The sequence below is a fragment of the Epinephelus lanceolatus genome, chromosome 13, assembly GCF_041903045.1.
Source record: "Epinephelus lanceolatus isolate andai-2023 chromosome 13, ASM4190304v1, whole genome shotgun sequence".
Classification (NCBI taxonomy): Eukaryota; Metazoa; Chordata; class Actinopteri; order Perciformes; family Serranidae; genus Epinephelus; species Epinephelus lanceolatus.
Window position 1 is genome coordinate 25,033,492 of NC_135746.1, and position 25,068 is coordinate 25,058,559.

Genomic DNA, 25,068 nt, shown 5'->3' on the forward strand with positions numbered 1-25,068 from the left:
ATCCTCTCCACAAACAACTCTTGCTGTCACATATAGAGAACTGATCACAACACATGCAGGAACACTAACAGACAACAGTCAACTGACGAAGTATAACAAGTATGAAGAACAAGTATGAGCAAACACAATCTTTATGTTCCCCATCTTCCTCTGTTGCAAAGGCTAATCAGATGGCCCTGTGCTCACTGAGCTCTTAACAGGCTCTGGCCCTAAAGAGAGCCACTGCATGTTAATAACCACCTCCACAGTCTTTTGATGTGCTCTATTCAGAGAACAAAACAGTCACAAGGTGTTTAAAAGACCATACTTAACCTGGCTAGATTACTGCAATTAATTACACTCCTTCTATAGGGAGTGCTTCGCATGGCTGTATTTAATTTACGTGAGGCCACTGAAGGTTTATTACATGTCCTGCAAGAAGTGACTGGGAGGTTTTGTCTCACAGAGCATTATGGGAGATGACTTAATTGATCTAAGAATAGCACGGACTTAAATATCAAAGCAGACATGATGTGGCCATCAATGCAGAAGTGGTCGGATAAAGGAGAAAAAAAGGAGACACATAGGGGATCAGTTCTCCAGCAGACTAATCTGACACCAAAGGCCATCTGTCGCACGTCCAGTATAAAAGAAACTTTTGTTTTTAAGGTGGTACACAGAGAGGAAACAGAAGAGTCACTGAGAGGAAGCAGGAGGGATTAAAGCAGACTGAGGGTGAAGGACAGAAGGGAGAAGCAGAGGTCTCAGAAGCATTTTAAACATCTTGGGCCCCAGTAATTAACACTGCAAAAGGACAAAAAATGGGCTTGAAAGTTGCACGTAGCACGACTATGCAATGTGAACACTGCAAGGCTGATACCAACAGCAAAGTAGTGAATTAAAACCAAATGCTTTAAAGTCAAGGTAAAGCAAAATAAATGTGTTATGAGTTTCACACCACAGACAAATGTATCACTAACCTACCATCTACATTTGAATGAAAATCAGCAAGTGTATAAAATTATTATGACACGGCACCTATGTTATGTACTCTAACTTTGGTAGTAAGGTAGTTTTTATATAGTAGGGGAGGAGGATGGCATGAGTTCAGGCCTTCCCAAAAACATCGGTCTAACCCAACAATGCAGCATCGTATAGCTCACAGTCCTTTCACACGCTTTAAGAAATATTTTCCGACAGGTATACTGTGTTTAGAAGAAATCTCTAATTTTAATTTATCCAGACTTTAAGGGTGCTTTTAGACCGAGAGTTCTCTTGCTTTGGTCTGAATCAGGGTCTCATTTTGTCCCAAAGTTGCATAATTGCACAGAATTGATTTGTGTTCTCACAGCAGCAGCATCTACAAGTGAACCAGACGAAATGCCTTGTGTGAGAAAGCTGCTCTTGATTGGTCAGAATTTCCATGTCTCAGGGGTTTATCACCTCCTGTATAACACAATCCATCCAATGCTTGCTGGGCGACTGAACACAAGCCTCCTTTAATCATTAAGAACTTCTACACAGTGTGCCCATGCTTGTTTACCCTGCTGCTGTGGATCAGACATTAGTTTAGTGTCAGTGAAACACCATCAACTTGCGATTTCTGTGCATGTACATACTCTTGGTGTCCAGCTGGGCCCGGTACTTGGTGAATCCTTTGAGTCTAACCCTCTCCCCCAGCAGATGCAGGAACTCCTCCAGCGCAGGACCGGCTGATTCGTTGTTGTACATCTCCTCCTCGCTGCTCTGGCCTGCCATGCAGTACATCACCCCCACTTTCCGCTGGAAACTCAACTATGGGGAGAGCAGAGATCGTGGCAATGAGAAGGGGCGACACATGTACAGTACAGGCCAAAAGTTTGGACACACCTTCTCATTCAATGCGTTTTCTTTATTTTCATGACTATTTACATTGTAGATTCTCACTGAAGGCATCAAAACTATGAATGAACACATGTGGAGTTATGTACTTAACAAAAAAAGGTGAAATAACTGAAAACATATTTTATATTCTAGTTTCTTCAAAATAGCCACCCTTTGCTCTGATTACTGCTTTGCACATTCTTGGCATTCTCTCCATGAGCTTCAAGAGGTAGTCACCTGAAATGGTTTTCCAACAGTCTTGAAGTTCCCAGAAGTGTTTAGCACTTGTTGGCCCCTTTGCCTTCACTCTGCGGTCCAGCTCACCCCAAACCATCTCGATTGGGTTCAGGTCCGGTGACTGTGGAGGCCAGGTCATCTGCCGCAGCACTCCATCACTCTCCTTCTTGGTCAAATAGCCCTTACACAGCCTGGAGGTGTGTTTGGGGTCATTGTCCTGTTGAAAAATAAATGATCGTCCAACTAAACGCAAACCGGATGGGATGGCATGTCGCTGCAGGATGCTGTGGTAGCCATGCTGGTTCAGTGTGCCTTCAATTTTGAATAAATCCCCAACAGTGTCACCAGCAAAACACCCCCACACCATCACACCTCCTCCTCCATGCTTCACAGTGGGAACCAGGCATGTGGAATCCATCCGTTCACCTTTTCTGCGTCTCACAAAGACACGGCGGTTGGAACCAAAGATCTCAAATTTGGACTCATCAGACCAAAGCACAGATTTCCACTGGTCTAATGTCCATTCCTTGTGTTTCTTGGCCCAAACAAATCTCTTCTGCTTGTTGCCTCTCCTTAGCAGTGGTTTCCTAGCAGCTATTTGACCATGAAGGCCTGATTCGCGCAGTCTCCTCTTAACAGTTGTTCTAGAGATGGGTCTGCTGCTAGAACTCTGTGTGGTATTCATCTGGTCTCTGATCTGAGCTGCTGTTAACTTGCCATTTCTGAGGCTGGTGACTCGGATGAACTTATCCTCAGAAGCAGAGGTGACTCTTGGTCTTCCTTTCCTGGGTCGGTCCTCATGTGTGCCAGTTTCGTTGTAGCGCTTGATGGTTTTTGCGACTCCACTTGGGGACACATTTAAAGTTTTTGCAATTTTCCGGACTGACTGACCTTCATTTCTTAAAGTAATGATGGCCACTCGTTTTTCTTTAGTTAGCTGATTGGTTCTTGCCATAATATGAATTTTAACAGTTGTCCAATAGGGCTGTCGGCTGTGTATTAACCTGACTTGTGCACAACACAACTGATGGTCCCAACCCCATTGATAAAGCAAGAAATTCCACTAATTAACCCTGATAAGGCACACCTGTGAAGTGGAAACCATTTCAGGTGACTACCTCTTGAAGCTCATCGAGAGAATGCCAAGAGTGTGCAAAGCAGTAATCAGAGCAAAGGGTGGCTATTTTGAAGAAACTAGAATATAAAACATGTTTTCAGTTATTTCACCTTTTTTTGTTAAGTACATAACTCCACATGTGTTCATTCATAGTTTTGATGCCTTCAGTGAGAATCTACAATGTAAATAGTCATGAAAATAAAGAAAACGCATTGAATGAGAAGGTGTGTCCAAACTTTTGGCCTGTACTGTACGTATATTACTGTGTGGAAATCATGTCGGAGTAACCATGTTGACATTTTAGGCAGAACTCATGTTGGCATTTTAAGAATAACCACCTTGGGTTGTTCTGCAGTGATCACTGTGCCATTTTCCAGAGAAATCATGTTGGCATTTTCAGAGGTTCAGCTTTTGATGATTGCATCAGGGAGCACGAGTATCAAAGAGCTTGTTTTGTGTTTTTCTCCTTTTTAAGGTCGAGGTGTGTGTTTGTGTGTGGGCAGATGTGTGAGGGTGTTTCTCCACTTAAATCCCACATAATAGTCTGTGGGCGTGAACGGATAAATTAAGCAGAAATAAAATTAATACTAAATAATTCTGCTTTACAATGAGACACCTACACATAAAATGATTCATAAAACACATCATGAAAATAATTTGCTGTACATAGTACTGGATAATGTCACATTTCTGAGAATGATAATGACAATATTAAGCCTTGGGAAGACTGTCTTTCTTACTAAATGGACGGCAGTAAAAAAAAAAAAAGGAAGTTTTTTAATATACACGATCAAAGGAATTATTCAACGTAACCCAGCCACTGTGTCTCCTTACCCCCTGCTCATCCAGCTTCATTAGCTGCTCAGTGACCTTAGGTGTGTTGAGTGCCAGGCGCAGGCAGTGCACATTGAGCTCAGGCACCAGGTACTCCAGCACCTCTTTCAGGGGCAGGCCTCGAGCTAAACCGTGCTTGGATGTTGAAGGTACTGCATCTTCCAGGATGGAGCCCCTCAGGGTGTTCAGCTGCAGTCAGCACAACCAGAGAGAGAGGGAAGAGAAACTAGAAAATGTAAGCATCAGGAAAACAACTGATTTCTTGAGTTTTTATTAAAAAAACATTCACTGTCAAATTGTGGAAATGACTTCAATACCAACTAAAAATAATGAGTCAAATATACGATACTGTAGTTTGACGTTTACACCTTATACTGTTGCCTAAATGCCAAAATACATTGATACTAAACGCAGTGTGTCAAAATAGTTTTCTTTTTTTTTTTGTTAGTTTTGTTTTTGTATTAACCCACCACAAAAAAGGAATCACACAGAACATGTATAGGACATAAAATTGTAGGGTAATGTGCATCGCAGCCCAAATTCGTATCAGTATCAGCTTTTGTTAACATGCGATCCCATCAGTTACTTAACCCTTTGACTAAAAGCAGTATCATAGACTAATTGGGCGACCTTTCCAGGGTGCTGACACATAAGACAGACAACCATTCACACTCACATTCACACCTACAGACAATCATTAACCTGCATGTCTTTGGACTGTGGGAGGAAGCTGGAGTACCTGGAGAAAACCCACGCTGACACAGGGAGAACATGCAAACTCCACACAGAGGGGCCCTGGCTGGCCAGTGGATTCAAACCTTGCACACTCTTGCTGTGAGGTGACAGTGCTAACCACAGCACTACTGATGATAAATGTGAAAATATATCACTATCCCTAATAATCACGCTAGATATGTGACAACTGTGTCCTCAGCAAGACAAAATATTAGCTTGTTATTAGATATGACACTGAGTAATGGCCAGGAGAGAGAACATAATGCCTCCAGGCATGGCTATTGAAGGCACAGAGGCTTGAAAAAAAATTTGATGGCAGTCACAGTTGCCCCTGTTATTTTCTATGTACAACCCCTCACACCTGTGGCAGCTAGGTGCACACCGGCACTTGTGGATGGGCCACCGCGACACCACTTCACACCACTGTCCTATTTTCAAGCAGCTATCCAAGCTCCCATAGCAGCTCCACTCCCTCTCCTCACCTCTTGCTGTCACTGCCTCTCATGTGTTGTTGAAGAATGGATGAGAAGAGACTAGTTGATGAAGTCGAGAAATATCCTGAGTTATGCAACCTACAATCCTGTCATTATAAAGACAATGGCAAAAAAGGAACTGCCTGGTTCTTCAGTTAAAAAAATAAGTTTAATTAGTGGGTGTCTACACATGGTTATAGGCTAATCCAAAGGAAGTACAGATGTTTTAGTAAAAGTAGGCATAACTGTGTGTGGTCCTCCATTGACACACTGCAGCTTGCTGTTGGTGCAAGGGGCAGCACATAACGCATGTCATATAGCAGCAGTGTGGCTGCAGGGTGTTTTCAGCTAACTGACTCTCCTTGAGCTTCAGTTAGGCTTCATATCTTTGGCGACTTGCATTGTCTTGGTCTTGGTTCGTTGTGGCAGTTGCGTGGTTCCATGGTTAATTATTTAAGTCATACATTAAAAAAAAAAAATAGAGTGAAAACTCATTGTTGCACAAAAAAAATGAGAGTTACAGCTGTAACCACGGTTCTATGAATTCTGGATGACTGCCAGAGTTGTCTGTCACTCGGAGTCTGGGTGAGAAGATTCTGTGGGGTTTTATACGAGTGTGAACGCCCTACGTCATTGCATGGTCACAGGTGACTCAATCTACACATACATAAGATGGGAGATATCCAGGGCTAAAGCACCGCTGTCTGGCGGTCAGGAAGAATGAAAGGGCACTTGTGGCCCAAACTACAAGAATGCCATTTCCTAATTTCTTCTTAATTCATCAGTGGGGTATAAAATGCTTGATGTTTTCCTCTGTGTGTTTTTTTATCACAATGACTCAATACAATATGTTGAACACTCAAATACTCCCCAGTGAGATTTTATCTTTAGAGCATATTATACTGTATTGCAGATGCTTTGCCACAATAACAGAAATGGATTTAGTCTGGCTTATTGATGTTTGTTGCTTAGATAATTCTTCTTTGAGTTCTTAACATTTTTGTCAGGGTCCCTCTCTTTTTGCTCTGTGCAGTGTGTTTGTTCTTTCGAAATGCCCTTATAGCTGGCAACACAAGCAGAACTAGCTGTCCAGTCACCAGAAGAACACTACTAAGTCTATGTTTGGAAAACTGCAAGGAAGCCTGTGATGCGGCCTAAAGGCCTGTGCAATTAAATTCAGCTCACCAGCATAAGAGGTCTCTATTCAAAAGATAATCATGGCCATCGATGCATCATGGGCTTCATGAAATCAGCCTTTTCTCTGGAAAACCCAGGCTAAAAATGGATTCTGCCAGTCCATGCTCTCTGCTGGTGTAGGGAAAAACAAACTGTCTGGCTAAGCAGGAAGAAAGAATGCATGTAGGTTTTGCTGCTGTAGTTTCCACTATGAAGACTCTCAGGGCTTGAGGCTAAAACAAACTCGAGGAGGGCATCCATGAATAAATCAAGAGGACTGCAGAAGGACCAGGACCTGAATATCCATCATGAACAAATAAACACAGCTGGATACCCTTAGTGCTCCCATGGCTCTTAAGAATCACTTACAGTGTTTGTGTGTCTTCGCATAGTGTTCAGTAGGCCCAAGGTCGGTGCCAGGACCCTCAGGTTTACACAAACTGAAGAGAAATACTCTCATGAAGAGAGGACAATAGCTGTCCTCAGTGGACACCGGACTTACCTCTTCAACATCAGTGCATCCCACTCACTCCCACACGGACACACACATATATATATCCATACCTGCCCAGCTCCCTGGTCTGAAAAAAGCAATTAGAGAGGAAAGAGGGAATCGAGAGAAGGGAAGAAAATAGGGGAAAACACAAGCCTGTAGGCTGTGCGTCATCCCAAGAGATTGGTAGGGCTATTACTCATGGTGCTCTTTAATACAAGAGCAATGCTTTCCCTTCTCTGCTCAAATACCTTTGGCGCTATTTTAGTCTCATTTAGCTGTGAAATGGCAGAGCTTGGTCCTTCACAGATGAAGGCTGACAAAGATGGTAGGTGGGCGTTCAGCTCAGGGAATGAGGACATGGATCCCTGGCTCTAGTGTGTCTATAGGAGGGGATGGCAGCAGAGCCTAGAGGGATTCACGAGATGTCCTATTGCTGTGAACTGCAGATTGAGCGTCGTGAATGAACAATTGGGAGAATAGATTACAAATTAAATCAAATATGCAATCATTTGTGGTGGTGTTAAGGAATGGAGGCGGAGGCATCCAAGGTCTTGAGCCGTATCTGACAACACTGAGATGAAGCTTTTACAATGGATCCCTCCAGCTGGGTTTTTCTATCAGCAAGGCTGCGTCCTGATCTTATACGTTTTTACACCCACACAAATCAAATACATAAGAGCTTCTCAGTGACATCACTAAGTACACAGTGTACTAAATATTGACACATTTGTTCACATGAACGATCGTGGCTCCAGAGGGAAGAGCAACAAATACAGTACATCCTGGTGAGTGCACGAACACAACAATAAGCAAATGAAGCTGATAAAACACAATATGAATCAGTATACAAAGCACAAGTCATGTGTCCATTTTAATGTACCTCACTCGTTCTGAAGATGACTCTGTAGTTGTACTGCTGGCCATGCTCCTTGTGTTCATCCAGTTTCTCCCTCCTTAGACTCACTGCCACCGGGCCCAGGTTCTCATCTACCCCCAGATAGTTCCAGTGTTCTAGGAATGAGGAGGAACAGGATTTGAGGAAGCGACTGACAGAAGGGAATGATGTGAAAGACAGGAGGAAACTACAGAAAAGTGGAGAACTTAGAAACATCAAGGGCAGCTTTGCCACTTTGCCCATTTTAAAGCTGAACTCTGTTGACGAAAAGCTGCTTTCACACCATCACGCGGCAACCGCCCTTGTAGCATCATACTGTAGCAAGACAACAGAAATCACTAACATTATCAAAGATTTCTACATACACTCACTGGCCACTTTATTAGCTACACCTGTTCAACTGCTCATTAACACATACAGCTTATCAGCCAATCAAGTGGCAGCAACTCAATTCATTTAGGCATGTAGACATGTGGAAGAAAGGTGATTTAAGTGACTTTGAACGTGGTATGGTTGTTGGTGCCAGACCAGCTGGACTGAGTATTTCAGAAACTGCTGATCCACTGGGATTTTCACACACAACCATCTCTAGGGTTTACAGAGGATGGTCCAAAAAAGAGAAAATATCCAGTGAGCAGCAGTTCTCTGGGTGAAAATGCCTTGTTGATGCCAGAGGTCAGAGGAGAATGGCCAGACTGGTTCAAGATGATAGAAAGGCAACAGTAACTCAAATAACCACTCGTTACATCCAAGGTATGCAGAAGACCATCTCTGAACCAACAACACATCGAACCTTGAAGCAGATGGGCTACAGCAGCAGAAGACCACATCGGGTACCACTCATGTCAGCTAACAACAGGAAACTGAGGAAACACAGGCTCACCAAAACTGGACAATATAAGATTGGAAAAACGTTGCCTGGTCTGATGAGTCTGGATTTCTGCTGCAACATTCAGATGGTAGGGTCAGAGTTTGGTGTAAACAACATGAAAGCATGGATCCATCCTGCCTTGTATCAACGGTTCAGGCTGGTGCTGGTGGTGTAATGGTGTGGGGGATTCTTGGCACACTTTGGGTCCCTTAGTACCAACTGAGCATGGTTTAAACACCACAGCCTACCTGAGTATTGTTGCTGACCGTGTCCATCCCTTTATGACCACAGTGTACCCATCTTCTGATGGCTACTTCCAGCAGGATAACGCACCATGTCACAAAGCTCAAATCATCTCAAACTGGTTTCTTGAACATGACAATGAGGTCACTGTACTCCAATGGCCTCCACAGTCACCAGATCTCAAGCACCTTTGGGATGTGGTGGAACGGGAGATTCACATCATGGATGTGCAGCTGACAAATCTGCAGCAACTGTGTGATGCTATCATGTTAATATGGACCAAAATCTCTGAGGAATGTTTCCAGCACCTTGTTGAATCTATGCCACCAAGAATTAAGGCAGTTCTGAGGCCAAAAGGGAGTCAACATGGTACTAGCGAGGTGTACCTAATTAAGTGGCCAGTGAGTGTATTTGGACAATTTACCAGTGATCTTAAGTGTGGTAGAAATGTTATCCCAGGCTCAGTTTTTCTTCCAATTGCCCTTATAAGTTGCTAGCACCATGTTGCACAACTCGGAGTATTCAGACACCAACATCATCAGCTCCTTTGTCTGGTCTTCTTTCTGCTTCCCTGATGCCCGCTGTTTGACTCTCCAAAGCCAGGCAACTAACGCTAGAAGTTCAAAACGGCAAACTCAGAGCAGCAGAGCAAAACCTGTGCGCATTCACATAAGCAGTGACCACCTCGTACCTCTACTACCATGTTCAAAATGGCTTCCTCTCTACTGCCTTCCCAAAATTTTAAATGACTGGAGGTAGCAAGTTACCATGTGGCAGTGTGAAAGCTCCATGGTAACTTGCTACCTCCAGTCATTTAAAATTAGGGGAAGGCAGTAGAGTGGAGGTAGCAAGTTACCATGTGGCAGTGTGAAAGCTCCATGTGTGGGAGGGATGTAAATCCTGACACAAAAATTACCCTTGCACAAAAATAAGAACTTCATTAATGCCACTGCTTGGCAACCTTTCTCTTTATTCTAATGGAATGCAAGCTCCAGGTTTTGCATCAATACTTCATAGTGTTCAAGTCCAGAACAACCAATTTAAAAAGTACATACTATCCTGTTTTGCTCACCTCTGAGGTAGAAGTACTTTCGGTAGTAATAGGTGCCAAGGTCAACATGTTCCACAATGTATCGTTTGGACCTGTCAGAGTGTTGGCTTGGCCCGTCCTTGGGGGCCTCCAACACAGCCACCCCAGCGTTAGTAAAATGCGTAGTGAGGGTGGCATCCAAAGGTCCTTCCTCTGTACTGCCAGAAGAATTGCTTGAGCTCCCACCGCTACCAATGCTGCCCTGCTGAGGGATGGAAGACAAGGAAAAGTAAAGCAAGAAAGCTGACAACCATATTGTTATATTTAATCTTCAGTGCATCTTGAACATGCAGTAATCAACTTTTACGGTATCTTCAATCTTGGTGTTTTTAAAATGGCCAGAAAGTTCAGGAAGTAATATTGCAGGCTGCAGTCTTATGATTAAAATTCAGGAGCCTCAGACAGCTGTCTTTTCAGGAACAACCAGATAAATGTTTTATAAAGTCTACTCATCCTACTCTTGCAAAAAACCTACCTGTTTAGCAGGAGAGATGTTCCTCTCACCCTCTCCACCAATCTCATTCCTGAAACAAGGGCAGCTGAGCACCAAGTCATTGCTCTTGTCATCACCAGGGTCCAAGGCAGGGTTGGTACCGTGTCCTCCTGTCCCCTCCTTGCTCAGCTCCTCTTGTGAGCCACAGGGTGACCCATACAGTCCACTCTGATTGGAGGCAAGGGAGGACGTGGCCGAAGCAGAGGCGGCGGCAGCAGCCGAGGCACCGGTAGTGGTGTTCTTGCGTTTGGACCCAGATTGCCGACTATGGATTACCTCATTGAGGTCAAAGAGTAGGGACTGGACATCAAAATGGGAGAAGCCTTTTTGGCACGCCCAGGGTTTGGGAGGTGGACCACTCTCATCCCCTTTCCCCCCATCTTCTGCATCTGAGCCACCCCTCGATGTGTCACCCTCCACCTTCACACTGCGCAGCTTACGGAATATCGACTCTCCCCCTGTCTCTGACTTTGACCTCCTCTTCAAGTGCTTCTCTCGTTCCTTCAGCCGACTGGCAGGACTACCTCTGGCTGGACCCAAAGGTCCATCTGGCAGGTCCAGGGCAGCCTGCTTTGTCGGGGCCACACTGAGTAGCTCTGTTAGCTTCTCTGGAGCTGGGCTTCGCTGATCAGGGGCCTCAGAGGACTGGTATCCCTTTAGCATGTCAAAGAAGCTCTCTCCTGAAACACCGTGTTTATCTATGGATGAAGTGCTGCCATACTCACGGTGCATGGGTGTCCACCCGGAGAATGACCAACCCTCATTGCCGTCCACATCCAGCTCACTGATAGTTATATCACTGTTACTGCGCTGGCGTATGCGCCTCATGCCTTTGCGAGGTGAGCCCAGATAGCCGTCAGGTGACAGGAAGCGATTGTCTTTTCCCTTGCTCTGCATCTTGTTCTTTAGTGTGTTGTGGATGTTGCGCAGCATGGATGAGTCCTGCGGGCTTATCAGGTGGCCCAGCTTGGCTGACAGATTGCTGTGGGCTGTGACGGCTGACACCCCTCCGCCTCCACTGCCACCACTACCACTACCACCACTTCCTCCCCCTCCTCCTCCTCCTCCTCCTCCTCCTCCTCCACCTCCACCTCCACCTCCTCCAAGTCTTTCTCTATCTCCACTACCTGATCCAGAAGAGCTGGTGGTATTGGTAGAGCTGGGTGAGTCTGTTTCCACTGTGATATGCCAAACACCTCCTCCTCCTCCATCTTTCCTTGGGGGCCAATCGGCCACACGAGCCCGAACCCCCATCTTGGGGACCCCAGGGTTCGTGCCAGTGGTGGAGGAAGAGGAGATGTGGGCGCTCTCACTGCGAGGTGGAGGTGCCCCTCCATTGGGCAGTCGCAGGCGGCGGGTGTAGAACTCATCAGAAGCCGGCACTGAGCCCCCAACAGAGCGCTCCGTCTGAGAACGCTTCAGGCTGGTCATGATGGAAATGGGAAAGGGTGTGGGCAGGGGAGATGGGAGATGGGAGGGAAAGGTAGGGATGGCTTGCTGATCGGTTTAGATTAGGGTCAACATAATGCCCGCTGAGTGAAGTGACGAGAGGGTCTCACGGACACATTTGGTGCTGCAGAAAGAGCAAAAAAAGAGAAAAGATGAACAAGGCTCAATGCTGAATAATCAATGGTCAATAAATGATGTAAAAGGCGCCTTATTATGCTTTTCCATATTTTGTCTTATATATAGTGTTACAATGAAGGATGTTCTTATGAAATGTGGCCAAAGTTTCAAATAATGAGGTAAATGTAAATGTACAAGTAATTCATGTGAGCATAAAACCTAAGACTTCACTTCAGAATACTCCACTCTGGCAACAGAATGACACCATAGTGTGACAGATTTCTTTATGTGGTCATCTGTTCCTGGCACACTACTGTAAGTGCTTACATTATGTAGCTTACACTGCTAAATGAGGTGACATGCTAACATCAGGGAAACATGTTGTGTTGGTTGCTGATGTTTTTAATTTCCAGATTTTGACTGGAACGTCTGGATGTGTTCTTAAGCTTTTATTGGTCATTTTTCACCATAAAAAGTGCCACTACTCGCAGTTACAGTCATTGCCCACCTGAAAGTACACCAATAATCTACATGTAGCTACATGCTAACATCAGAGAAACATGTAATCTTGGTTGCTGATGTTAACTTCTCTCTGATTTCAGACCACATTCCTGCTCGAACATGTCCCATTGTGTTTTTGGTGCAGAGATGCCAAGATACAGAAGACCCGAAAACCCTGAAAAATTAGAAGAGACTGGGATTTTTTGGTAGGGGGGCTTAAAGAGACAGGTGCTAATCAGAGTGACTCAGACAGAGGGTGAATACAGTCGTTCCAGCACCAACAGTATAAGAAAAATAATTAATTTTTTGACCATTAACGCATGTAAACAGGATATGGTAGAAACCCAAATTACAAGTATGAACCATAAGCGTAATAGGTCCCTGGCAATAAACTGAATGGTAGCGAATATAGTAAGTGTGTGGGATTTCACCAATACTCTCCGGCTTATGAAATGTTCCAAAGACGGCTGACTTTAATCTTTTACAAATCAAAAACTGAGGTAAAAAGGTAAAATACACCTTACACAGAACATTAAACACTGGAAGCTATATTCTCATCACACAACACTAAGTTCAAGACCTTTTCAAGGTTTATATTCTTTGAATCCAAAAGTAAAGACTCTGTACCTTAACGGAACTGAAGCCTGATGACAAGAAATGTGTTGATGGTGAACTTTCACAGCTGAAGTCTCTATAAAGCAGTCTGCATGGCAACCATGCTCCAGGAGAACTCAATTCAGTCTGTATGGGGCCAACGCAGCAGCTGAGAAAAACAGTACAGAGAGAGAAAGAGGATATGTAGAAGTCAAAAGGAAACAGAAAGAATCACAGTGACATCAAATTAGAGAACACCCAGCAGCACATGTTGCACAGTATCAAAGCTCTCTGAGTATCGCAAACCTGAATTTCAGACACTCCAAGAGCAACCATTATAAAGTAAGCAATGGCAACAAAACAAAAGGATTGCGTGTTCATAATATACACAAACAAGCAGAACAATGTATAAAAATGATGTTTGAGAGCCAAGGTGGTCTATAGTTTTGAGAATCCATCCTGCAGGATCCAGACCACTCAGGGTTGGAAATCAACTCCTTTGTCCATCGGCTGCCACTGTGGCTGGTGGATTCAAAACTCTATCAGCTACTCAGTAGGTTACCAATGGTTTTTATTTTGGGCTGGTGAGTGAAGCAAATGAAACAGCCACTTGCATATTTTATCAACATTTGGCTGGTGGCTGGTGCTAATTTCCAACTCTGCCACTACATTTTTCTTGGAGACTAAAATTTTTAACAGAAAGCTTTTGTTACAAACAGGAAACCATTCAAAGTTTTTAATACATGGGCATTTACAGGCATCGAGAGTCTAAGATTGAGCTATATCATCAAACTGTAGCAGCATTTTTGGTATTTGAACCATAGCAGGGAATAAAGGTTGAGGTATAGAGTGCCCCATGAATGAGTCCACTCAAGGTTCCCTCGTCTTGAAGTCAATGGTTTTTTTGAATGTGTTTTTGATTAGATGCCTGAAATAAGGTCTGTGGCTAAAGCAAGCTTAAGAGACTTTCATGTTTTATTCTACATCAAAAAATATGTCAGTAAATATCCCACTTGTGAACTCTGAAGCTTCCATATGTCTTAAAAAAGGCGGTTGCTAACAAGTGGCTAAATGCGACTACAGATCATCAACACGTCGAGCCGCCCTGAACACAGCTTTACAGTCTTGTTACGGTTGTGGCGTTAGGTCATGCAACCAGAGTGTAGCTTGTTTATAGCCTCACGTTAGCTTTTTACTTCTGGTGATTGCATTAAGGCTTCGAAAAAATCTTTAAAAAAAGTAGTGAAAGATTATATTGCTGAACAAAACATGTATGTATCATAAACGTTTGTTTAACACAGAGCTTATTTTCTGCAGTAATCCAAAATCCAATGGGAAAATCCCACAGGCTTTTTGGCGAGGAAACCATGGTGATGCTAAATTCCGCATCAGTCTCCAGAAGAACATCATCCCTGGAGCACTGTTTGCGGGCCTCTGCTACACTGATTGTAACCTTTTTCAAACATGTCCATTACACATCTCAAAAATTCAGGAAAGTGAGATGCAAAATTGTTGAAGCATTCTTTTGAGGTAGCCATGCATTTATTTCTGTGGAGTATTTCTACCGCATTCAAGAGAACTGTGTCAACTAAATAACTTGACAAGTAAAATCAGAGATGCTTCAAGATTTAATTCTTGTTGCCATCACCAGGGGAGTCCAGTCTGTCTTGTTTGGATTTTTCTTCGTAATATTAAAGCAACCATGACACATCTGACCTGGTTGTCAAAGCCTTTGGACAGCCAACGCAATGTGGAATTTCCCATGAAGGGCTCAGGAAATTAATGTAATATAAAACCATATGTACAAAAGCAAAACAATGAACCAAACAATGAAAAACTGAGGTGACAGCTACTGGCTAACACAGCCAGTAAAACGGAAGAGCTGAGAAAAGACTTCAGTTTGCTTGAGTATGTGTTTGTCCATAATAGTGCAATGCCTCTCCTCCAGACCACACTTTGTATCACCATGGAGATAAGGACTTGTACAGTACATGTTTCTGTCAGTGTGTGTGTGAGAGAGAGACAGAGAGAGACAGAGAGAGACAGAGGACGATTGATTCCTTCCCACAGACCTCACTGTGAATAGGTACACAAGATTCAAAAACCTTACTGCTGAGTTTCTCACATGTAATTATTAATGCTTTAAGTAGCAAAAACAGACCATCAATCTCTTCAATACTCTGGGCTTGTGTTAGAAATGCAGGTCTTAAAACAAGAAACATTTCTGTTCCTGAAATGTGCTCAGGGGTTTGGAGGAAGAATGGATGAAATGGGGGTTACGAAAAGCTCAATCAATCAATTAAAAATTAACATGTTTATCAACACAAACATTACAAAAAACAAACAATAACAAATTGTCAAATAACAAATGATGCAAAAAAGGTTAAGCTGAGTCACATTACAAATTAACGTTCCAGCTTAAAAGTTGCCGGCAGTCGACCCAGTGAATTGAGTTATTTTTTTCTCCCACTCCAGCTACTGCAAGAGGCAGCAAAACATCCTTTTATTTTATAGTTACAGTTCACTAATAAAACTCTCCACAGTATGAACAGTGGTTACATGAGCTTCAAAACCAGCCACAACTCAGCCCTGAGCAGAGTGACCGTCCGCTATTGACCAATCAGACTGCAGTGTTCACAGCTCCACCTTTTCGTACCAAATCTGTGTGCTAGGTACCCCAACAGAGGGAGGGACCAAAAATGGCGACGGTACGAAACAGTTCCATTGGTACCATCCCCAACTTTTCACAGTGGAAACAGTAAAAAAGCATATTGAATTGAACCATACCGTTAGAGCTTAGATCGGGCCCAAAAAATCTAGCCCGACCTGGCCCGAGCCCGTGTACGTTATGTCCGGGACCGTCCCGGCCCGTCCAATTAACTGTAATTATGGGCCCGAGCCCGATTTAAACCCGACATTTTTCAATAAGTTGGCTGTTATGATTAAGAGTATTAAACTACAAGTCTTGTTATTTGAATGACAGAAACATAGGATCTTAATGAATGGCGCAACACAGAAGCATGATTATGTAATAAAACAGGTGTTTATTTTAGGATCCAGGTGGTGAAGGGCTGTGCACACACAATGTTGCAACATTGTAACTGAGGGCCGAATTCACAAAAGGATTGCGTGGCTTTTGCGGCCGCTAAACCAGTAAAAATGGAGCAAACACATACCGTCTAATTCACAAAGCACGCGCAGAGGGTGAAATGCTCCACTAACTGCCCTGCCAAGCAGATTACTATGCAAATGAGCCTCACTGATAAACAACGTCTAATTCACTAACACAAGCACTAATAGCCACATGCAGTTTGAGTGAAGTAAATAACGTCTTTAGAAAGCTGGTGCAAACTGGGCGCTCATCTGTGGAAGCCTCTCGCCCAGACTTTCCAGTGATCGTGGCAGCAGTGATCGTCTGTTAAATCAGTCTGTAAATAATATTTTGACATTATTATTATAATCATTATTACTTTAATGGCATCCGAAGATATTGATGCGTTGAACAGGTGACAGTCAGCGGTCGTTCTCAAAATGCACTTCTGTTACGCACTCCAAAAGCAACTTTCAATAATTTATTTTACGAAACGGGGGAAACAAACGTGAACAAAAACGGTTCCATAATTCATATTAAATTCAAAAGATAACAAAAAAACAGCTACAAGTGAGAGGGAATAGTGATAAAGTGGTCAAACTTGGTCAAATCCACAGCCTCAACCCATCTGACACTGTTAGACTGACTCACCAGCAGACATCACTACATGAGGGTATACAGTATTCAGTACTTTGCCAAACAAAGTCTGCCATTGTTCTGCCACGGTGTTCTTGGTGCAAAGCCAGCATTTATACTTTGCCATGTGTGGCTTATTGCAATCAGGGGCAAATCAGGGGCAAACTGCACTCAGCTGCCAAACTTTGTGGGCGTGTTTGCGCTGGTATATCATTAGCGCAATGTCCTTTGTGAATAGGACGTTAAGACGGAGCAAACTGCGGGTGCAAGTGAAGTGCAATTCAAGGTGCTATCAACGACCGCAGTTCATTCTTTGTGAATTCAGCCCTAAGTTTGTTGTAACTTTAGGCTATGTGTCATACAAAGTGTGGGTTAATTTTATTTTTTATGATACTGTAGCGTTCGCCAGGACGTGTGGAAAGGATGTCGCAGTTATTCTGCAATTAAACCACTGTTTATTACTGAACAGTACAGGTTACTGTTGGCCGTAACCACGCCAAAACAACCAACAAACAACAACTTAGCTGTAACTCCAACTTTGCACTCCTGCTCTCTCCTCCAGCTCACTCATACACACACCAGCACGCGCACTCACACAGCCCTCCTCATCCCTGTCACACTCACACCCCGCACCTCATTCAATCCCAAACATGCCATTAACTCACAGAACATTGACATTATAACAGAACATTTACTGCAGGGTCGCTACAATACATAGCCTATAACATTATCAAATCATAGCTTTAAAAAAAAAACAAAAAAAAATGTCATATCTGACCAGGCCTGGCCTGGGCCCGTCAGAGGGAGGGGGGCTCCCGGCCCGACCCGGCTTGGGCCCACGGGCCGCGTTGGGCCTGGCTCAGGCTCGGGCAGAGAATCTAAGCTCTACATACCGTACAGCTTGATGGGCTTAACATGAAACCTAATCATTTCCATTAACTTTAAAGGTCCAAATAGGGAAATAAATGCCTTAAGAACTAACGTTACTCTCCACTTCCTCAGTTAGAAATCATAGTCTTGTAATATATCCAAGCACAACTTTCAAGGCCATAAAGAATATCCAGTATATTTCAAACTTTTCAATACTTGTTCCTCTGTTCTGGACTGGTTTCTAAGCAGCGTATGGAGCATTACACTGCGGTCAAACAATGGCCAAATTAGTACAAAAGATTATGACGATGATATGATGACAAAACAAATATTCATTGCAGTGCTTTTTCAACAAAGCGCAGTCATGTTCATTGCTGAGCTAACACATCTCTGAGCTGAGCCACAGTGTAAATAAAGGTTATTATTATGCTTTATTATAGGTTTTCTTTATTAATAAAAAAATATATAGGGTTTCTTATGGCTGTAAACCAACATATATAGCCATATTCTTGCAACAGCACAAAAATAAAATGCAAGAAAACTTTAAAGACGTACATGTAATTATATAATTGCTAATCTAGAACAACACTGGCACAGAGCTGCAGAACTTTAAGCCCTGGAAAAAACACAGATCTCTCATAAATCCAAAATAATCTGCATGGATCAATGCCACAAGTTGTTTGATAAGGTACTTTTTGTGAAGTGGCTGCACTGGCCCTTTAACAAAGATCTGAGGTGATGTGTTGGAGCATTCTGCAGCTTTGTAGGCAGTACTTTGTAACTACAGTATCTCCTCCACTCTTGCGCTGTTTGTCACTTGTTTAGATGGGTCTGTTTGAGCAGCATAACATCCTAGTGTGGGCTTTGGTTTGGCTTTAAACACCCAAGTGTTTGAAGTCTAATAGGCAGAAACTCAAAAGCAAAAACTCAGATTCTTTCCTGTTTCACAGCCAGGTGTTGGTGAGCATATGTGAGTCAGAACAGCAGATTTAGATTCGCAGAGACACACACTGCATAGGCGGGAACGTTTTTGATATGCTAAAGAGGCCTCTCAGTTTTCAATTGGAGTTTACATTAAATTGCAAACTAGAATTATTGCCTCGCAGTTGTCTGCCTCTGCAAACCCGTCAAGTTGCAGTTAATTTACATCTATTTTTGTGAAAACATAAATGCTTCACACACATCCTCCCCGTTGGCAGCATGTGAGATCTATATAATCAGCACATGGTGGACACCAAAGATTAGAGTCACCAATTCAGTATCTCAGATATGATGTTGAGTAATGGCCAGAAAAGTGTTTTTTCATACATTATGATGTCACAGTGAGGTTGACCTTTGACCTTTTGGCTATAAAATGTCATCACTTCGTCATTACATCTTATTAGACATTTGTCTCTCGTCATAATTAGCATATGAATGTTTAAAACGTGTTTTTGGAGGTCACAGTGACCTTGATCTTTGACCTTCAATCACCAGATTCTTATCATTTCATTCCTAAGTCCAAGTAGATTTTTGTACCAAATTTGAAGAAATTCCCCTTAGGTGTTCTCACTGCATTGTGTTCATGAGAGTAAGATAAATGCAAGGTCACAGTGACCTAGATTTTTGACCTTTGAGCACAAAAATCTAATAAGTCCATATTTGAGGAAAAGTGGACGTTTGTGCCAAATTTGAAAAAATTCCCTGAAGGCGTTCAGATATCACATTCATGAGAATGGGATGGCCGGAAAGATGGAGAGACGGACAGACATGCATATGTACAACCCGAAAAAATAATGCCTCTGGCTATGGCTAGCCGATGCGAAGGCATAAAAACATACTGTAAATTGTACATACTGTGAAAGCTCACAAGCTGCCATGTGGGTTGTCTCAACTGGTGTATTAGGAGAAGAGATATAAAATCATCTCGGGTGGAAAACATGAAAAATTTCAATTAAATCTCAAACAATATTGTGAATTGTGCAACTAAGACAGCATGAATACAATCCCCCAGCCACATACACACACAAAATGAGACGCGGCTCCAACTAGAAAATGATGTTTTGATGCATTGGATGTGCTGAATGTGCATATTAAGGCAGTACAGGAGGAGGTGCACATTAATAATCCTCCAGGACTGTAACATGTTCATGTTTAACCCAAACAATGTGTCACGTGACTGCAGTTGGTTCGGATCGAGGTCGGAACACGTAATGAAACACACAAATGAAACGCATCAGAGTTTGTTTGTAACTGGACCGAGACCACCTCTTCAAGAAGGTCTCAGTCTGGTTGTTTTGGTGTGCACCCAAGTGCGATTGCTGTGTTCACACCTGCCCAAAAGAACCACACTTAGGGGGCAAACAAACTTGACTGAACCAAACCAAACAGGGCAGGTGTGAAAGCACCCTTAAAATCCTAATCTTAATCATAAGGAGTAGCTTCACAGATGTTCTTCTCACTAATCTCAAACGATCACACACTACAAGCTTTAGCGTATTACACACTTCGAGATATTATTTAGATTATCATACCAGAGAAAGCCAGTAACGTGATCTCAAGGGTAAGCAAAAAAAAATGAGGGGATAACATGCAGCAAAGGGCCCTAGGTTGAAAAGAGGGGCAAGGACAGGGCCTTTGTACATGGGGCGCCTGCTCTACAAGGTAAGCTGAAGGACGCCCCATAGGTGACTTCTTGTACAAAAAGAGAGCAAAATTTAATTTTATTCCCCCCAAAATGAGCCCAAGAGAAAATGTTTCTATGAGCCTCACAAGAAAGTAAAATAAGAAAGTAGAAGTCAAAAAGTAGGAACACAGCATTGCCCTCCACTGTAAGTCAATGACACCTCTGAAATCACACTCAAGAAGTATATCCCAAATAACTACCTGCAGAGTGCCTTTCTCTTTCTCCACTGAGGCCTGGATAGTGCTCTTTAATGAGAGCTGGAAGACAATGAGAAAAACAGTGAAAGAGAAAGCAGGAGTTAGAGAACAGAGTGAGAGGGGTGAAGATTATACTGTATGTTAGGTAGGGAGACTGGGAATTGAAACGAATGAATGTGGCGTAGCGTGCCTCTCTGCAGTTGCAGAGGACCAATTACACTGACAGATACTCAGTAACCTTTAGCAGTGTCTAAATGAGGTCGATTCCTGAGGTAAATATGTAGCATCACTGCTCAATGGAGCAAAGTGCTGCCAGGGTTGTCTTCTGGACCAGTCAACTGGAAACTGTTAACACAGAGACTTATTTGCATCTTACTCATAATGGTGGCTGGAACCATGAGCACGACATTACCAAACATCAAAGTGCTGTTTTAATATTCTACCGAGCATTTGATATTACTGATACAAATCTGGTAATTTACTGGAGAGTGAGTTTAAAAGCCAATTCTCTACAGACGGATATGTGCTAGAAAGACTGTAACTTTGGATGGTACATAGTTATTTCATGTCACTCATTTAGTAGTTCATTTAAAACAGGAGCGGTGTACAGTAAATGTGTTACACCAGATGTAGCACAATGCTGATTTCCATCTGGTGTCCTGGGTGTGTATATAATACACATAACAATATAAAAATGATAATACTACTTAACATTAATGAATACACCCGTAGGAAAGGCCTCAATGACAGCATAACTGTCTGTTTTTAAATAATTTAAACTCATTTAAACTGACTAAAACTAATACACTCTCTAATACTTGCAGAGATAGCATGACATTATTTTGTTGCTGTAATAAAAAAGAGCAGTTTAAGAAACTTTTGTTGAGCATGTCAATAGTTATTATTCCTTAATATTAATTCATTATTTAAGTGCTGAATTCTTTCAGTGTTTGTTTGGATTTAGACACTTTTTTTAACATTTTGCCTGTTCAACTGATCTGCTGTGTCTCTAGGCTTCTCTTCCACATGTACACAAGTGTACCTGAAAATGTGGCTTACAAAATATAAATTTTTAAGTTGGGAAAATATGATCAAATTTGCCGATATTTTACTTGTATATAAGCGTCTTCATGGCCTGGCACCCCCTCCGCTCAAAGAATTCATTAAACAAATTCAAAACTCATCTACCAGATCTACCTCCAGGGGGGATTGTAAAATACCATACAGGAAGAGTGCCTTTGGGCAGTCAGCCTTTTCCTATCAAGCAGCAAACACCTGGAACACAGTACCCACAGAACTCAGGAATATCACATCTCTTAACTCATTCTCCAAATCAATAAAACAGTGGTTATTAGACAATCAAACCTGTTATCATGATCTAAATTAGTGGCTATGTCCTCATTTTTCATAATATATTTTAGGACTTAGCTGCTCTGTATAGTACGTTCTCTCACTGTCTTGCTAATTGTGCTCATGTGCTGTGGCTTTTGTCTATGTGATTTGCTTTGCAAATTTGTGTGTCTCTTTTTGGCTGTGTGTTTTGGTCTGTGTTATGTTCTACTTTTGTATAGTAAGTTTTTAATGTTTTTGTTATATGGTTAGGTTACTTTATTAATAGGCTTTAAATCTTGCTGTTTCTGCTATGTGCTTTGTTATGTGCTTTTGTCTGTGGTTATGTACTTGCTCTGAGCTTATGTGCTTTCTATATATGTTTATCTGCCTTTCTATGGACATGCCATCAATTCGCTTTTATCCGTGCTTATGTGCGTTTGTACTTCTGTACGTTATTTTAATGCCTGTTCATATATATATGTATATACCATCAACCTGCCAGGGACTGCAGATGAAAATTAGCCTGTATGGCTAAATCTGGCACATTTACATGACTTAAGTGATCATGTTAATTAATGTGCACTGTCCCTTATTAAATAAAATAAACATAAACATAAGTGATAAACCCGTCACATAATCAGGACTAGTCTGCTAGAAAGCCATGGTTTTGCTGAATGAGCAAGTCGAGTGAGTTTGTTTGAGTGTGTGTGGCCTGTTACATGGAGTTCATATATCATTTAAATGTGTTTTCCCTTTCAGGTCTGTCATCATCTAATGGCATTAGTATAGCTGGTCTCTTATTTTATTTAGGCCTGTTGATCTATTATTTTAAGGCAATTAGTATTTGTTCTAGGCAGTGTTAGGAACGTCAACCTCTGATACAGTTTTATTTTTAGGTTGTTAAAACCTACAACAGTGCCGTCTTGATTCTCCTGAGCCTTGTTTTGTGCTGATATGTGGGCATATGTGAGGTTTAATGTTATATTGTTAACTTGTAATTAGCCACGTGGCAGTGCATCTGAGGTGATAATGCAGAGTAATGCAAAAGTAATATAACAAGTAGGGTTACAAATTATTTTCTACATGGAGAAATAAAGTTAAGTAATGCATTCTGTTTTTGAGTAAAATACCAAACACTGCTGAAAACAGACCTTCTGGAAAACCCCATCAAGGGTGACATCAGAGACTTGTTTTCAATTTTCTGACATGTAGACAGGGAGGTTTTAGCTTGAGAAGTGAGAGTGTACGCTGTTATTTCCTTTGTGAAGCTTCACAAATGAGGCAACATTTCATGCATTGGCAGACATGGCCAAAATAGTGCTGGTTCTAACCTTGCTAACAGAAGTCTTTACATGTTTACACATACATGTACACTTATTATTTCACTATATTGAGGAACAAAGGCTTCAGAATGCATTACCTAGATCCCTGCTCCAGATACCCTTCCTGTGCTAGCTTTTTTCAGGTTTTCAAATGGCAAACTTCTTCTTTTTCATCGTCTTCGTCGTCTGGCTTTAGGGTTAAAGTTATATCACTGTCTGTTGGTTTGGCATTTTCTTGAAAGTGTTTCAGTTGTGTTTATGTGTTTTCATTTTGACAGATTTTTTGTAACACTGCATGTGTGTGGACGGGATTTTTTTTTTTTTTTAATACAGCAAAGGGGGCATAATTACGGTCTTCAAAAATACCCATGTACATATGGACTTTAAGTGTACCGACTGAACAACCTCTCAATATGCGAAACAGGTGGAACAAAATTACACAGCTCCTTTCCAAGAGCCTGTTAATGAATTTACAGTTGCATATCAGTTTATTTTTATGAAATTATAAGAAACTATGCAGCCCATAAAATAAAGTATTACCAAAAATGTTGATGAGGAATGAATTACAATGAATTATTTATGAATTTCAGTCTGCCTGAGCATCTGAGGAACTCCACCTCAGTGGACATTTTTAAAAGAAACCTTAAAGGGATAGTGCACCCAAAAATTAAAATTCAGCCATTATCTATTCACCCATATGCCGAGGGAGGCTCAGGTGAAGTTTTAGAGTCCTCACATCGCTTGCGGAGATCCCAGGGGAGAGGGGGTAGCAACACAACTCCACCTAATGGAGGCTGACGGTGCCCCAGATTCAAATGTCCAAAAACACATAATTAAAACCACCAAATATCTTCATACTGCTCGTCCGTAGTGATCCAAGTGTCCTGAAGCCCCGACATAAAAATTGTTTGGAAAAACGTCATCTGAACTCTGTTTTTAGCCTCATTGTAGCCTGTAGCTCTAACTGCCTCTCTGTGCCTCACGACACTTGGATCACTATGGACGAGCAGTATGGAGATATTTTGTGGTTTCAATTATATGTTTTTGGACGTTTCAATCTGAGGCGCTGTCAGCCTGCATTAGGTGGAGTTGTGTTGCTACCCACTCTCCCCTGGGATCTCCGCAAGGGATGTGAGGACTCTAAAACTTCACCTGAGCCTCCCTCGGCATATGGGTGAGTAGATAATGGCTGAATTTTCATTTTTGGGTGCACTATCCCTTTAAGACATATCTTTTTAGCTTGGCTTTTACTTTATACTCCTCGTAATTTATTGCCCTTGTTTTAAAGTCATCTTTGGCATTTTCGACTTTTTTTTTTTAACTTATTTGTTCTTTTAAATGTTATTTAATTTAACTATTTTATCGTTTATTGTTGTAATGTCTAGCTATTCACTTGTTACTTTTTCTGTGCTGTTTTACACCTGCTCTGTGGAGCACTTTGGGATGTATGACTGTATGAGAGGTGCTATATAAATTAAGTCTGATTTTAATGATTCACCAGTGAGTGAAATGTCATGAGGGTGTCATGATTTTTACAACACTGACATGAAAATATTTAAACCACAGTATGTGCTTACACTTGATTAATATGTTTCTGGCTGCTACAGAGCAAGGTTGTTGTCGAGCAGCACAGGTGTGTCAGTACATGCACTGTGTGACTGTGAATCTGCTCTAGTGCACAGTGAGTCACACACACCTGAAAATTACAGAGCAGACGAACCGACTGACTAACTGGCTGAAAGAGGCCAGTGCTGAACAATGAAAGGAGACACAGTCATAGATAGACTTGAAA

General features: G+C 42.2%; 1 protein-coding gene across 4 annotated transcripts in view; it reads right to left on the reverse strand.

The window, feature by feature from the left end:
- sipa1l1 (signal-induced proliferation-associated 1 like 1) overlaps window positions 1-25,068 on the reverse strand; it is a 128,853-nt gene that overhangs the window by 39,442 nt on the left and 64,343 nt on the right. For all 4 annotated transcript variants that reach the window (XM_033648515.2, XM_033648517.2, XM_078173905.1 and 1 more), the window contains 6 exons: window positions 13,197-13,332; window positions 10,485-12,075; window positions 9,992-10,214; window positions 7,791-7,921; window positions 4,031-4,219; window positions 1,599-1,773 (listed from right to left, as the gene is read on the reverse strand). In XM_033648515.2, coding sequence (XP_033504406.2) covers window positions 1,599-1,773; window positions 4,031-4,219; window positions 7,791-7,921; window positions 9,992-10,214; window positions 10,485-11,933 — 2,167 coding nt within the window. In that variant the 5' untranslated portion in view covers window positions 11,934-12,075; window positions 13,197-13,332. The remainder of the gene's footprint in view (window positions 1-1,598; window positions 1,774-4,030; window positions 4,220-7,790; window positions 7,922-9,991; window positions 10,215-10,484; window positions 12,076-13,196; window positions 13,333-25,068) is intronic.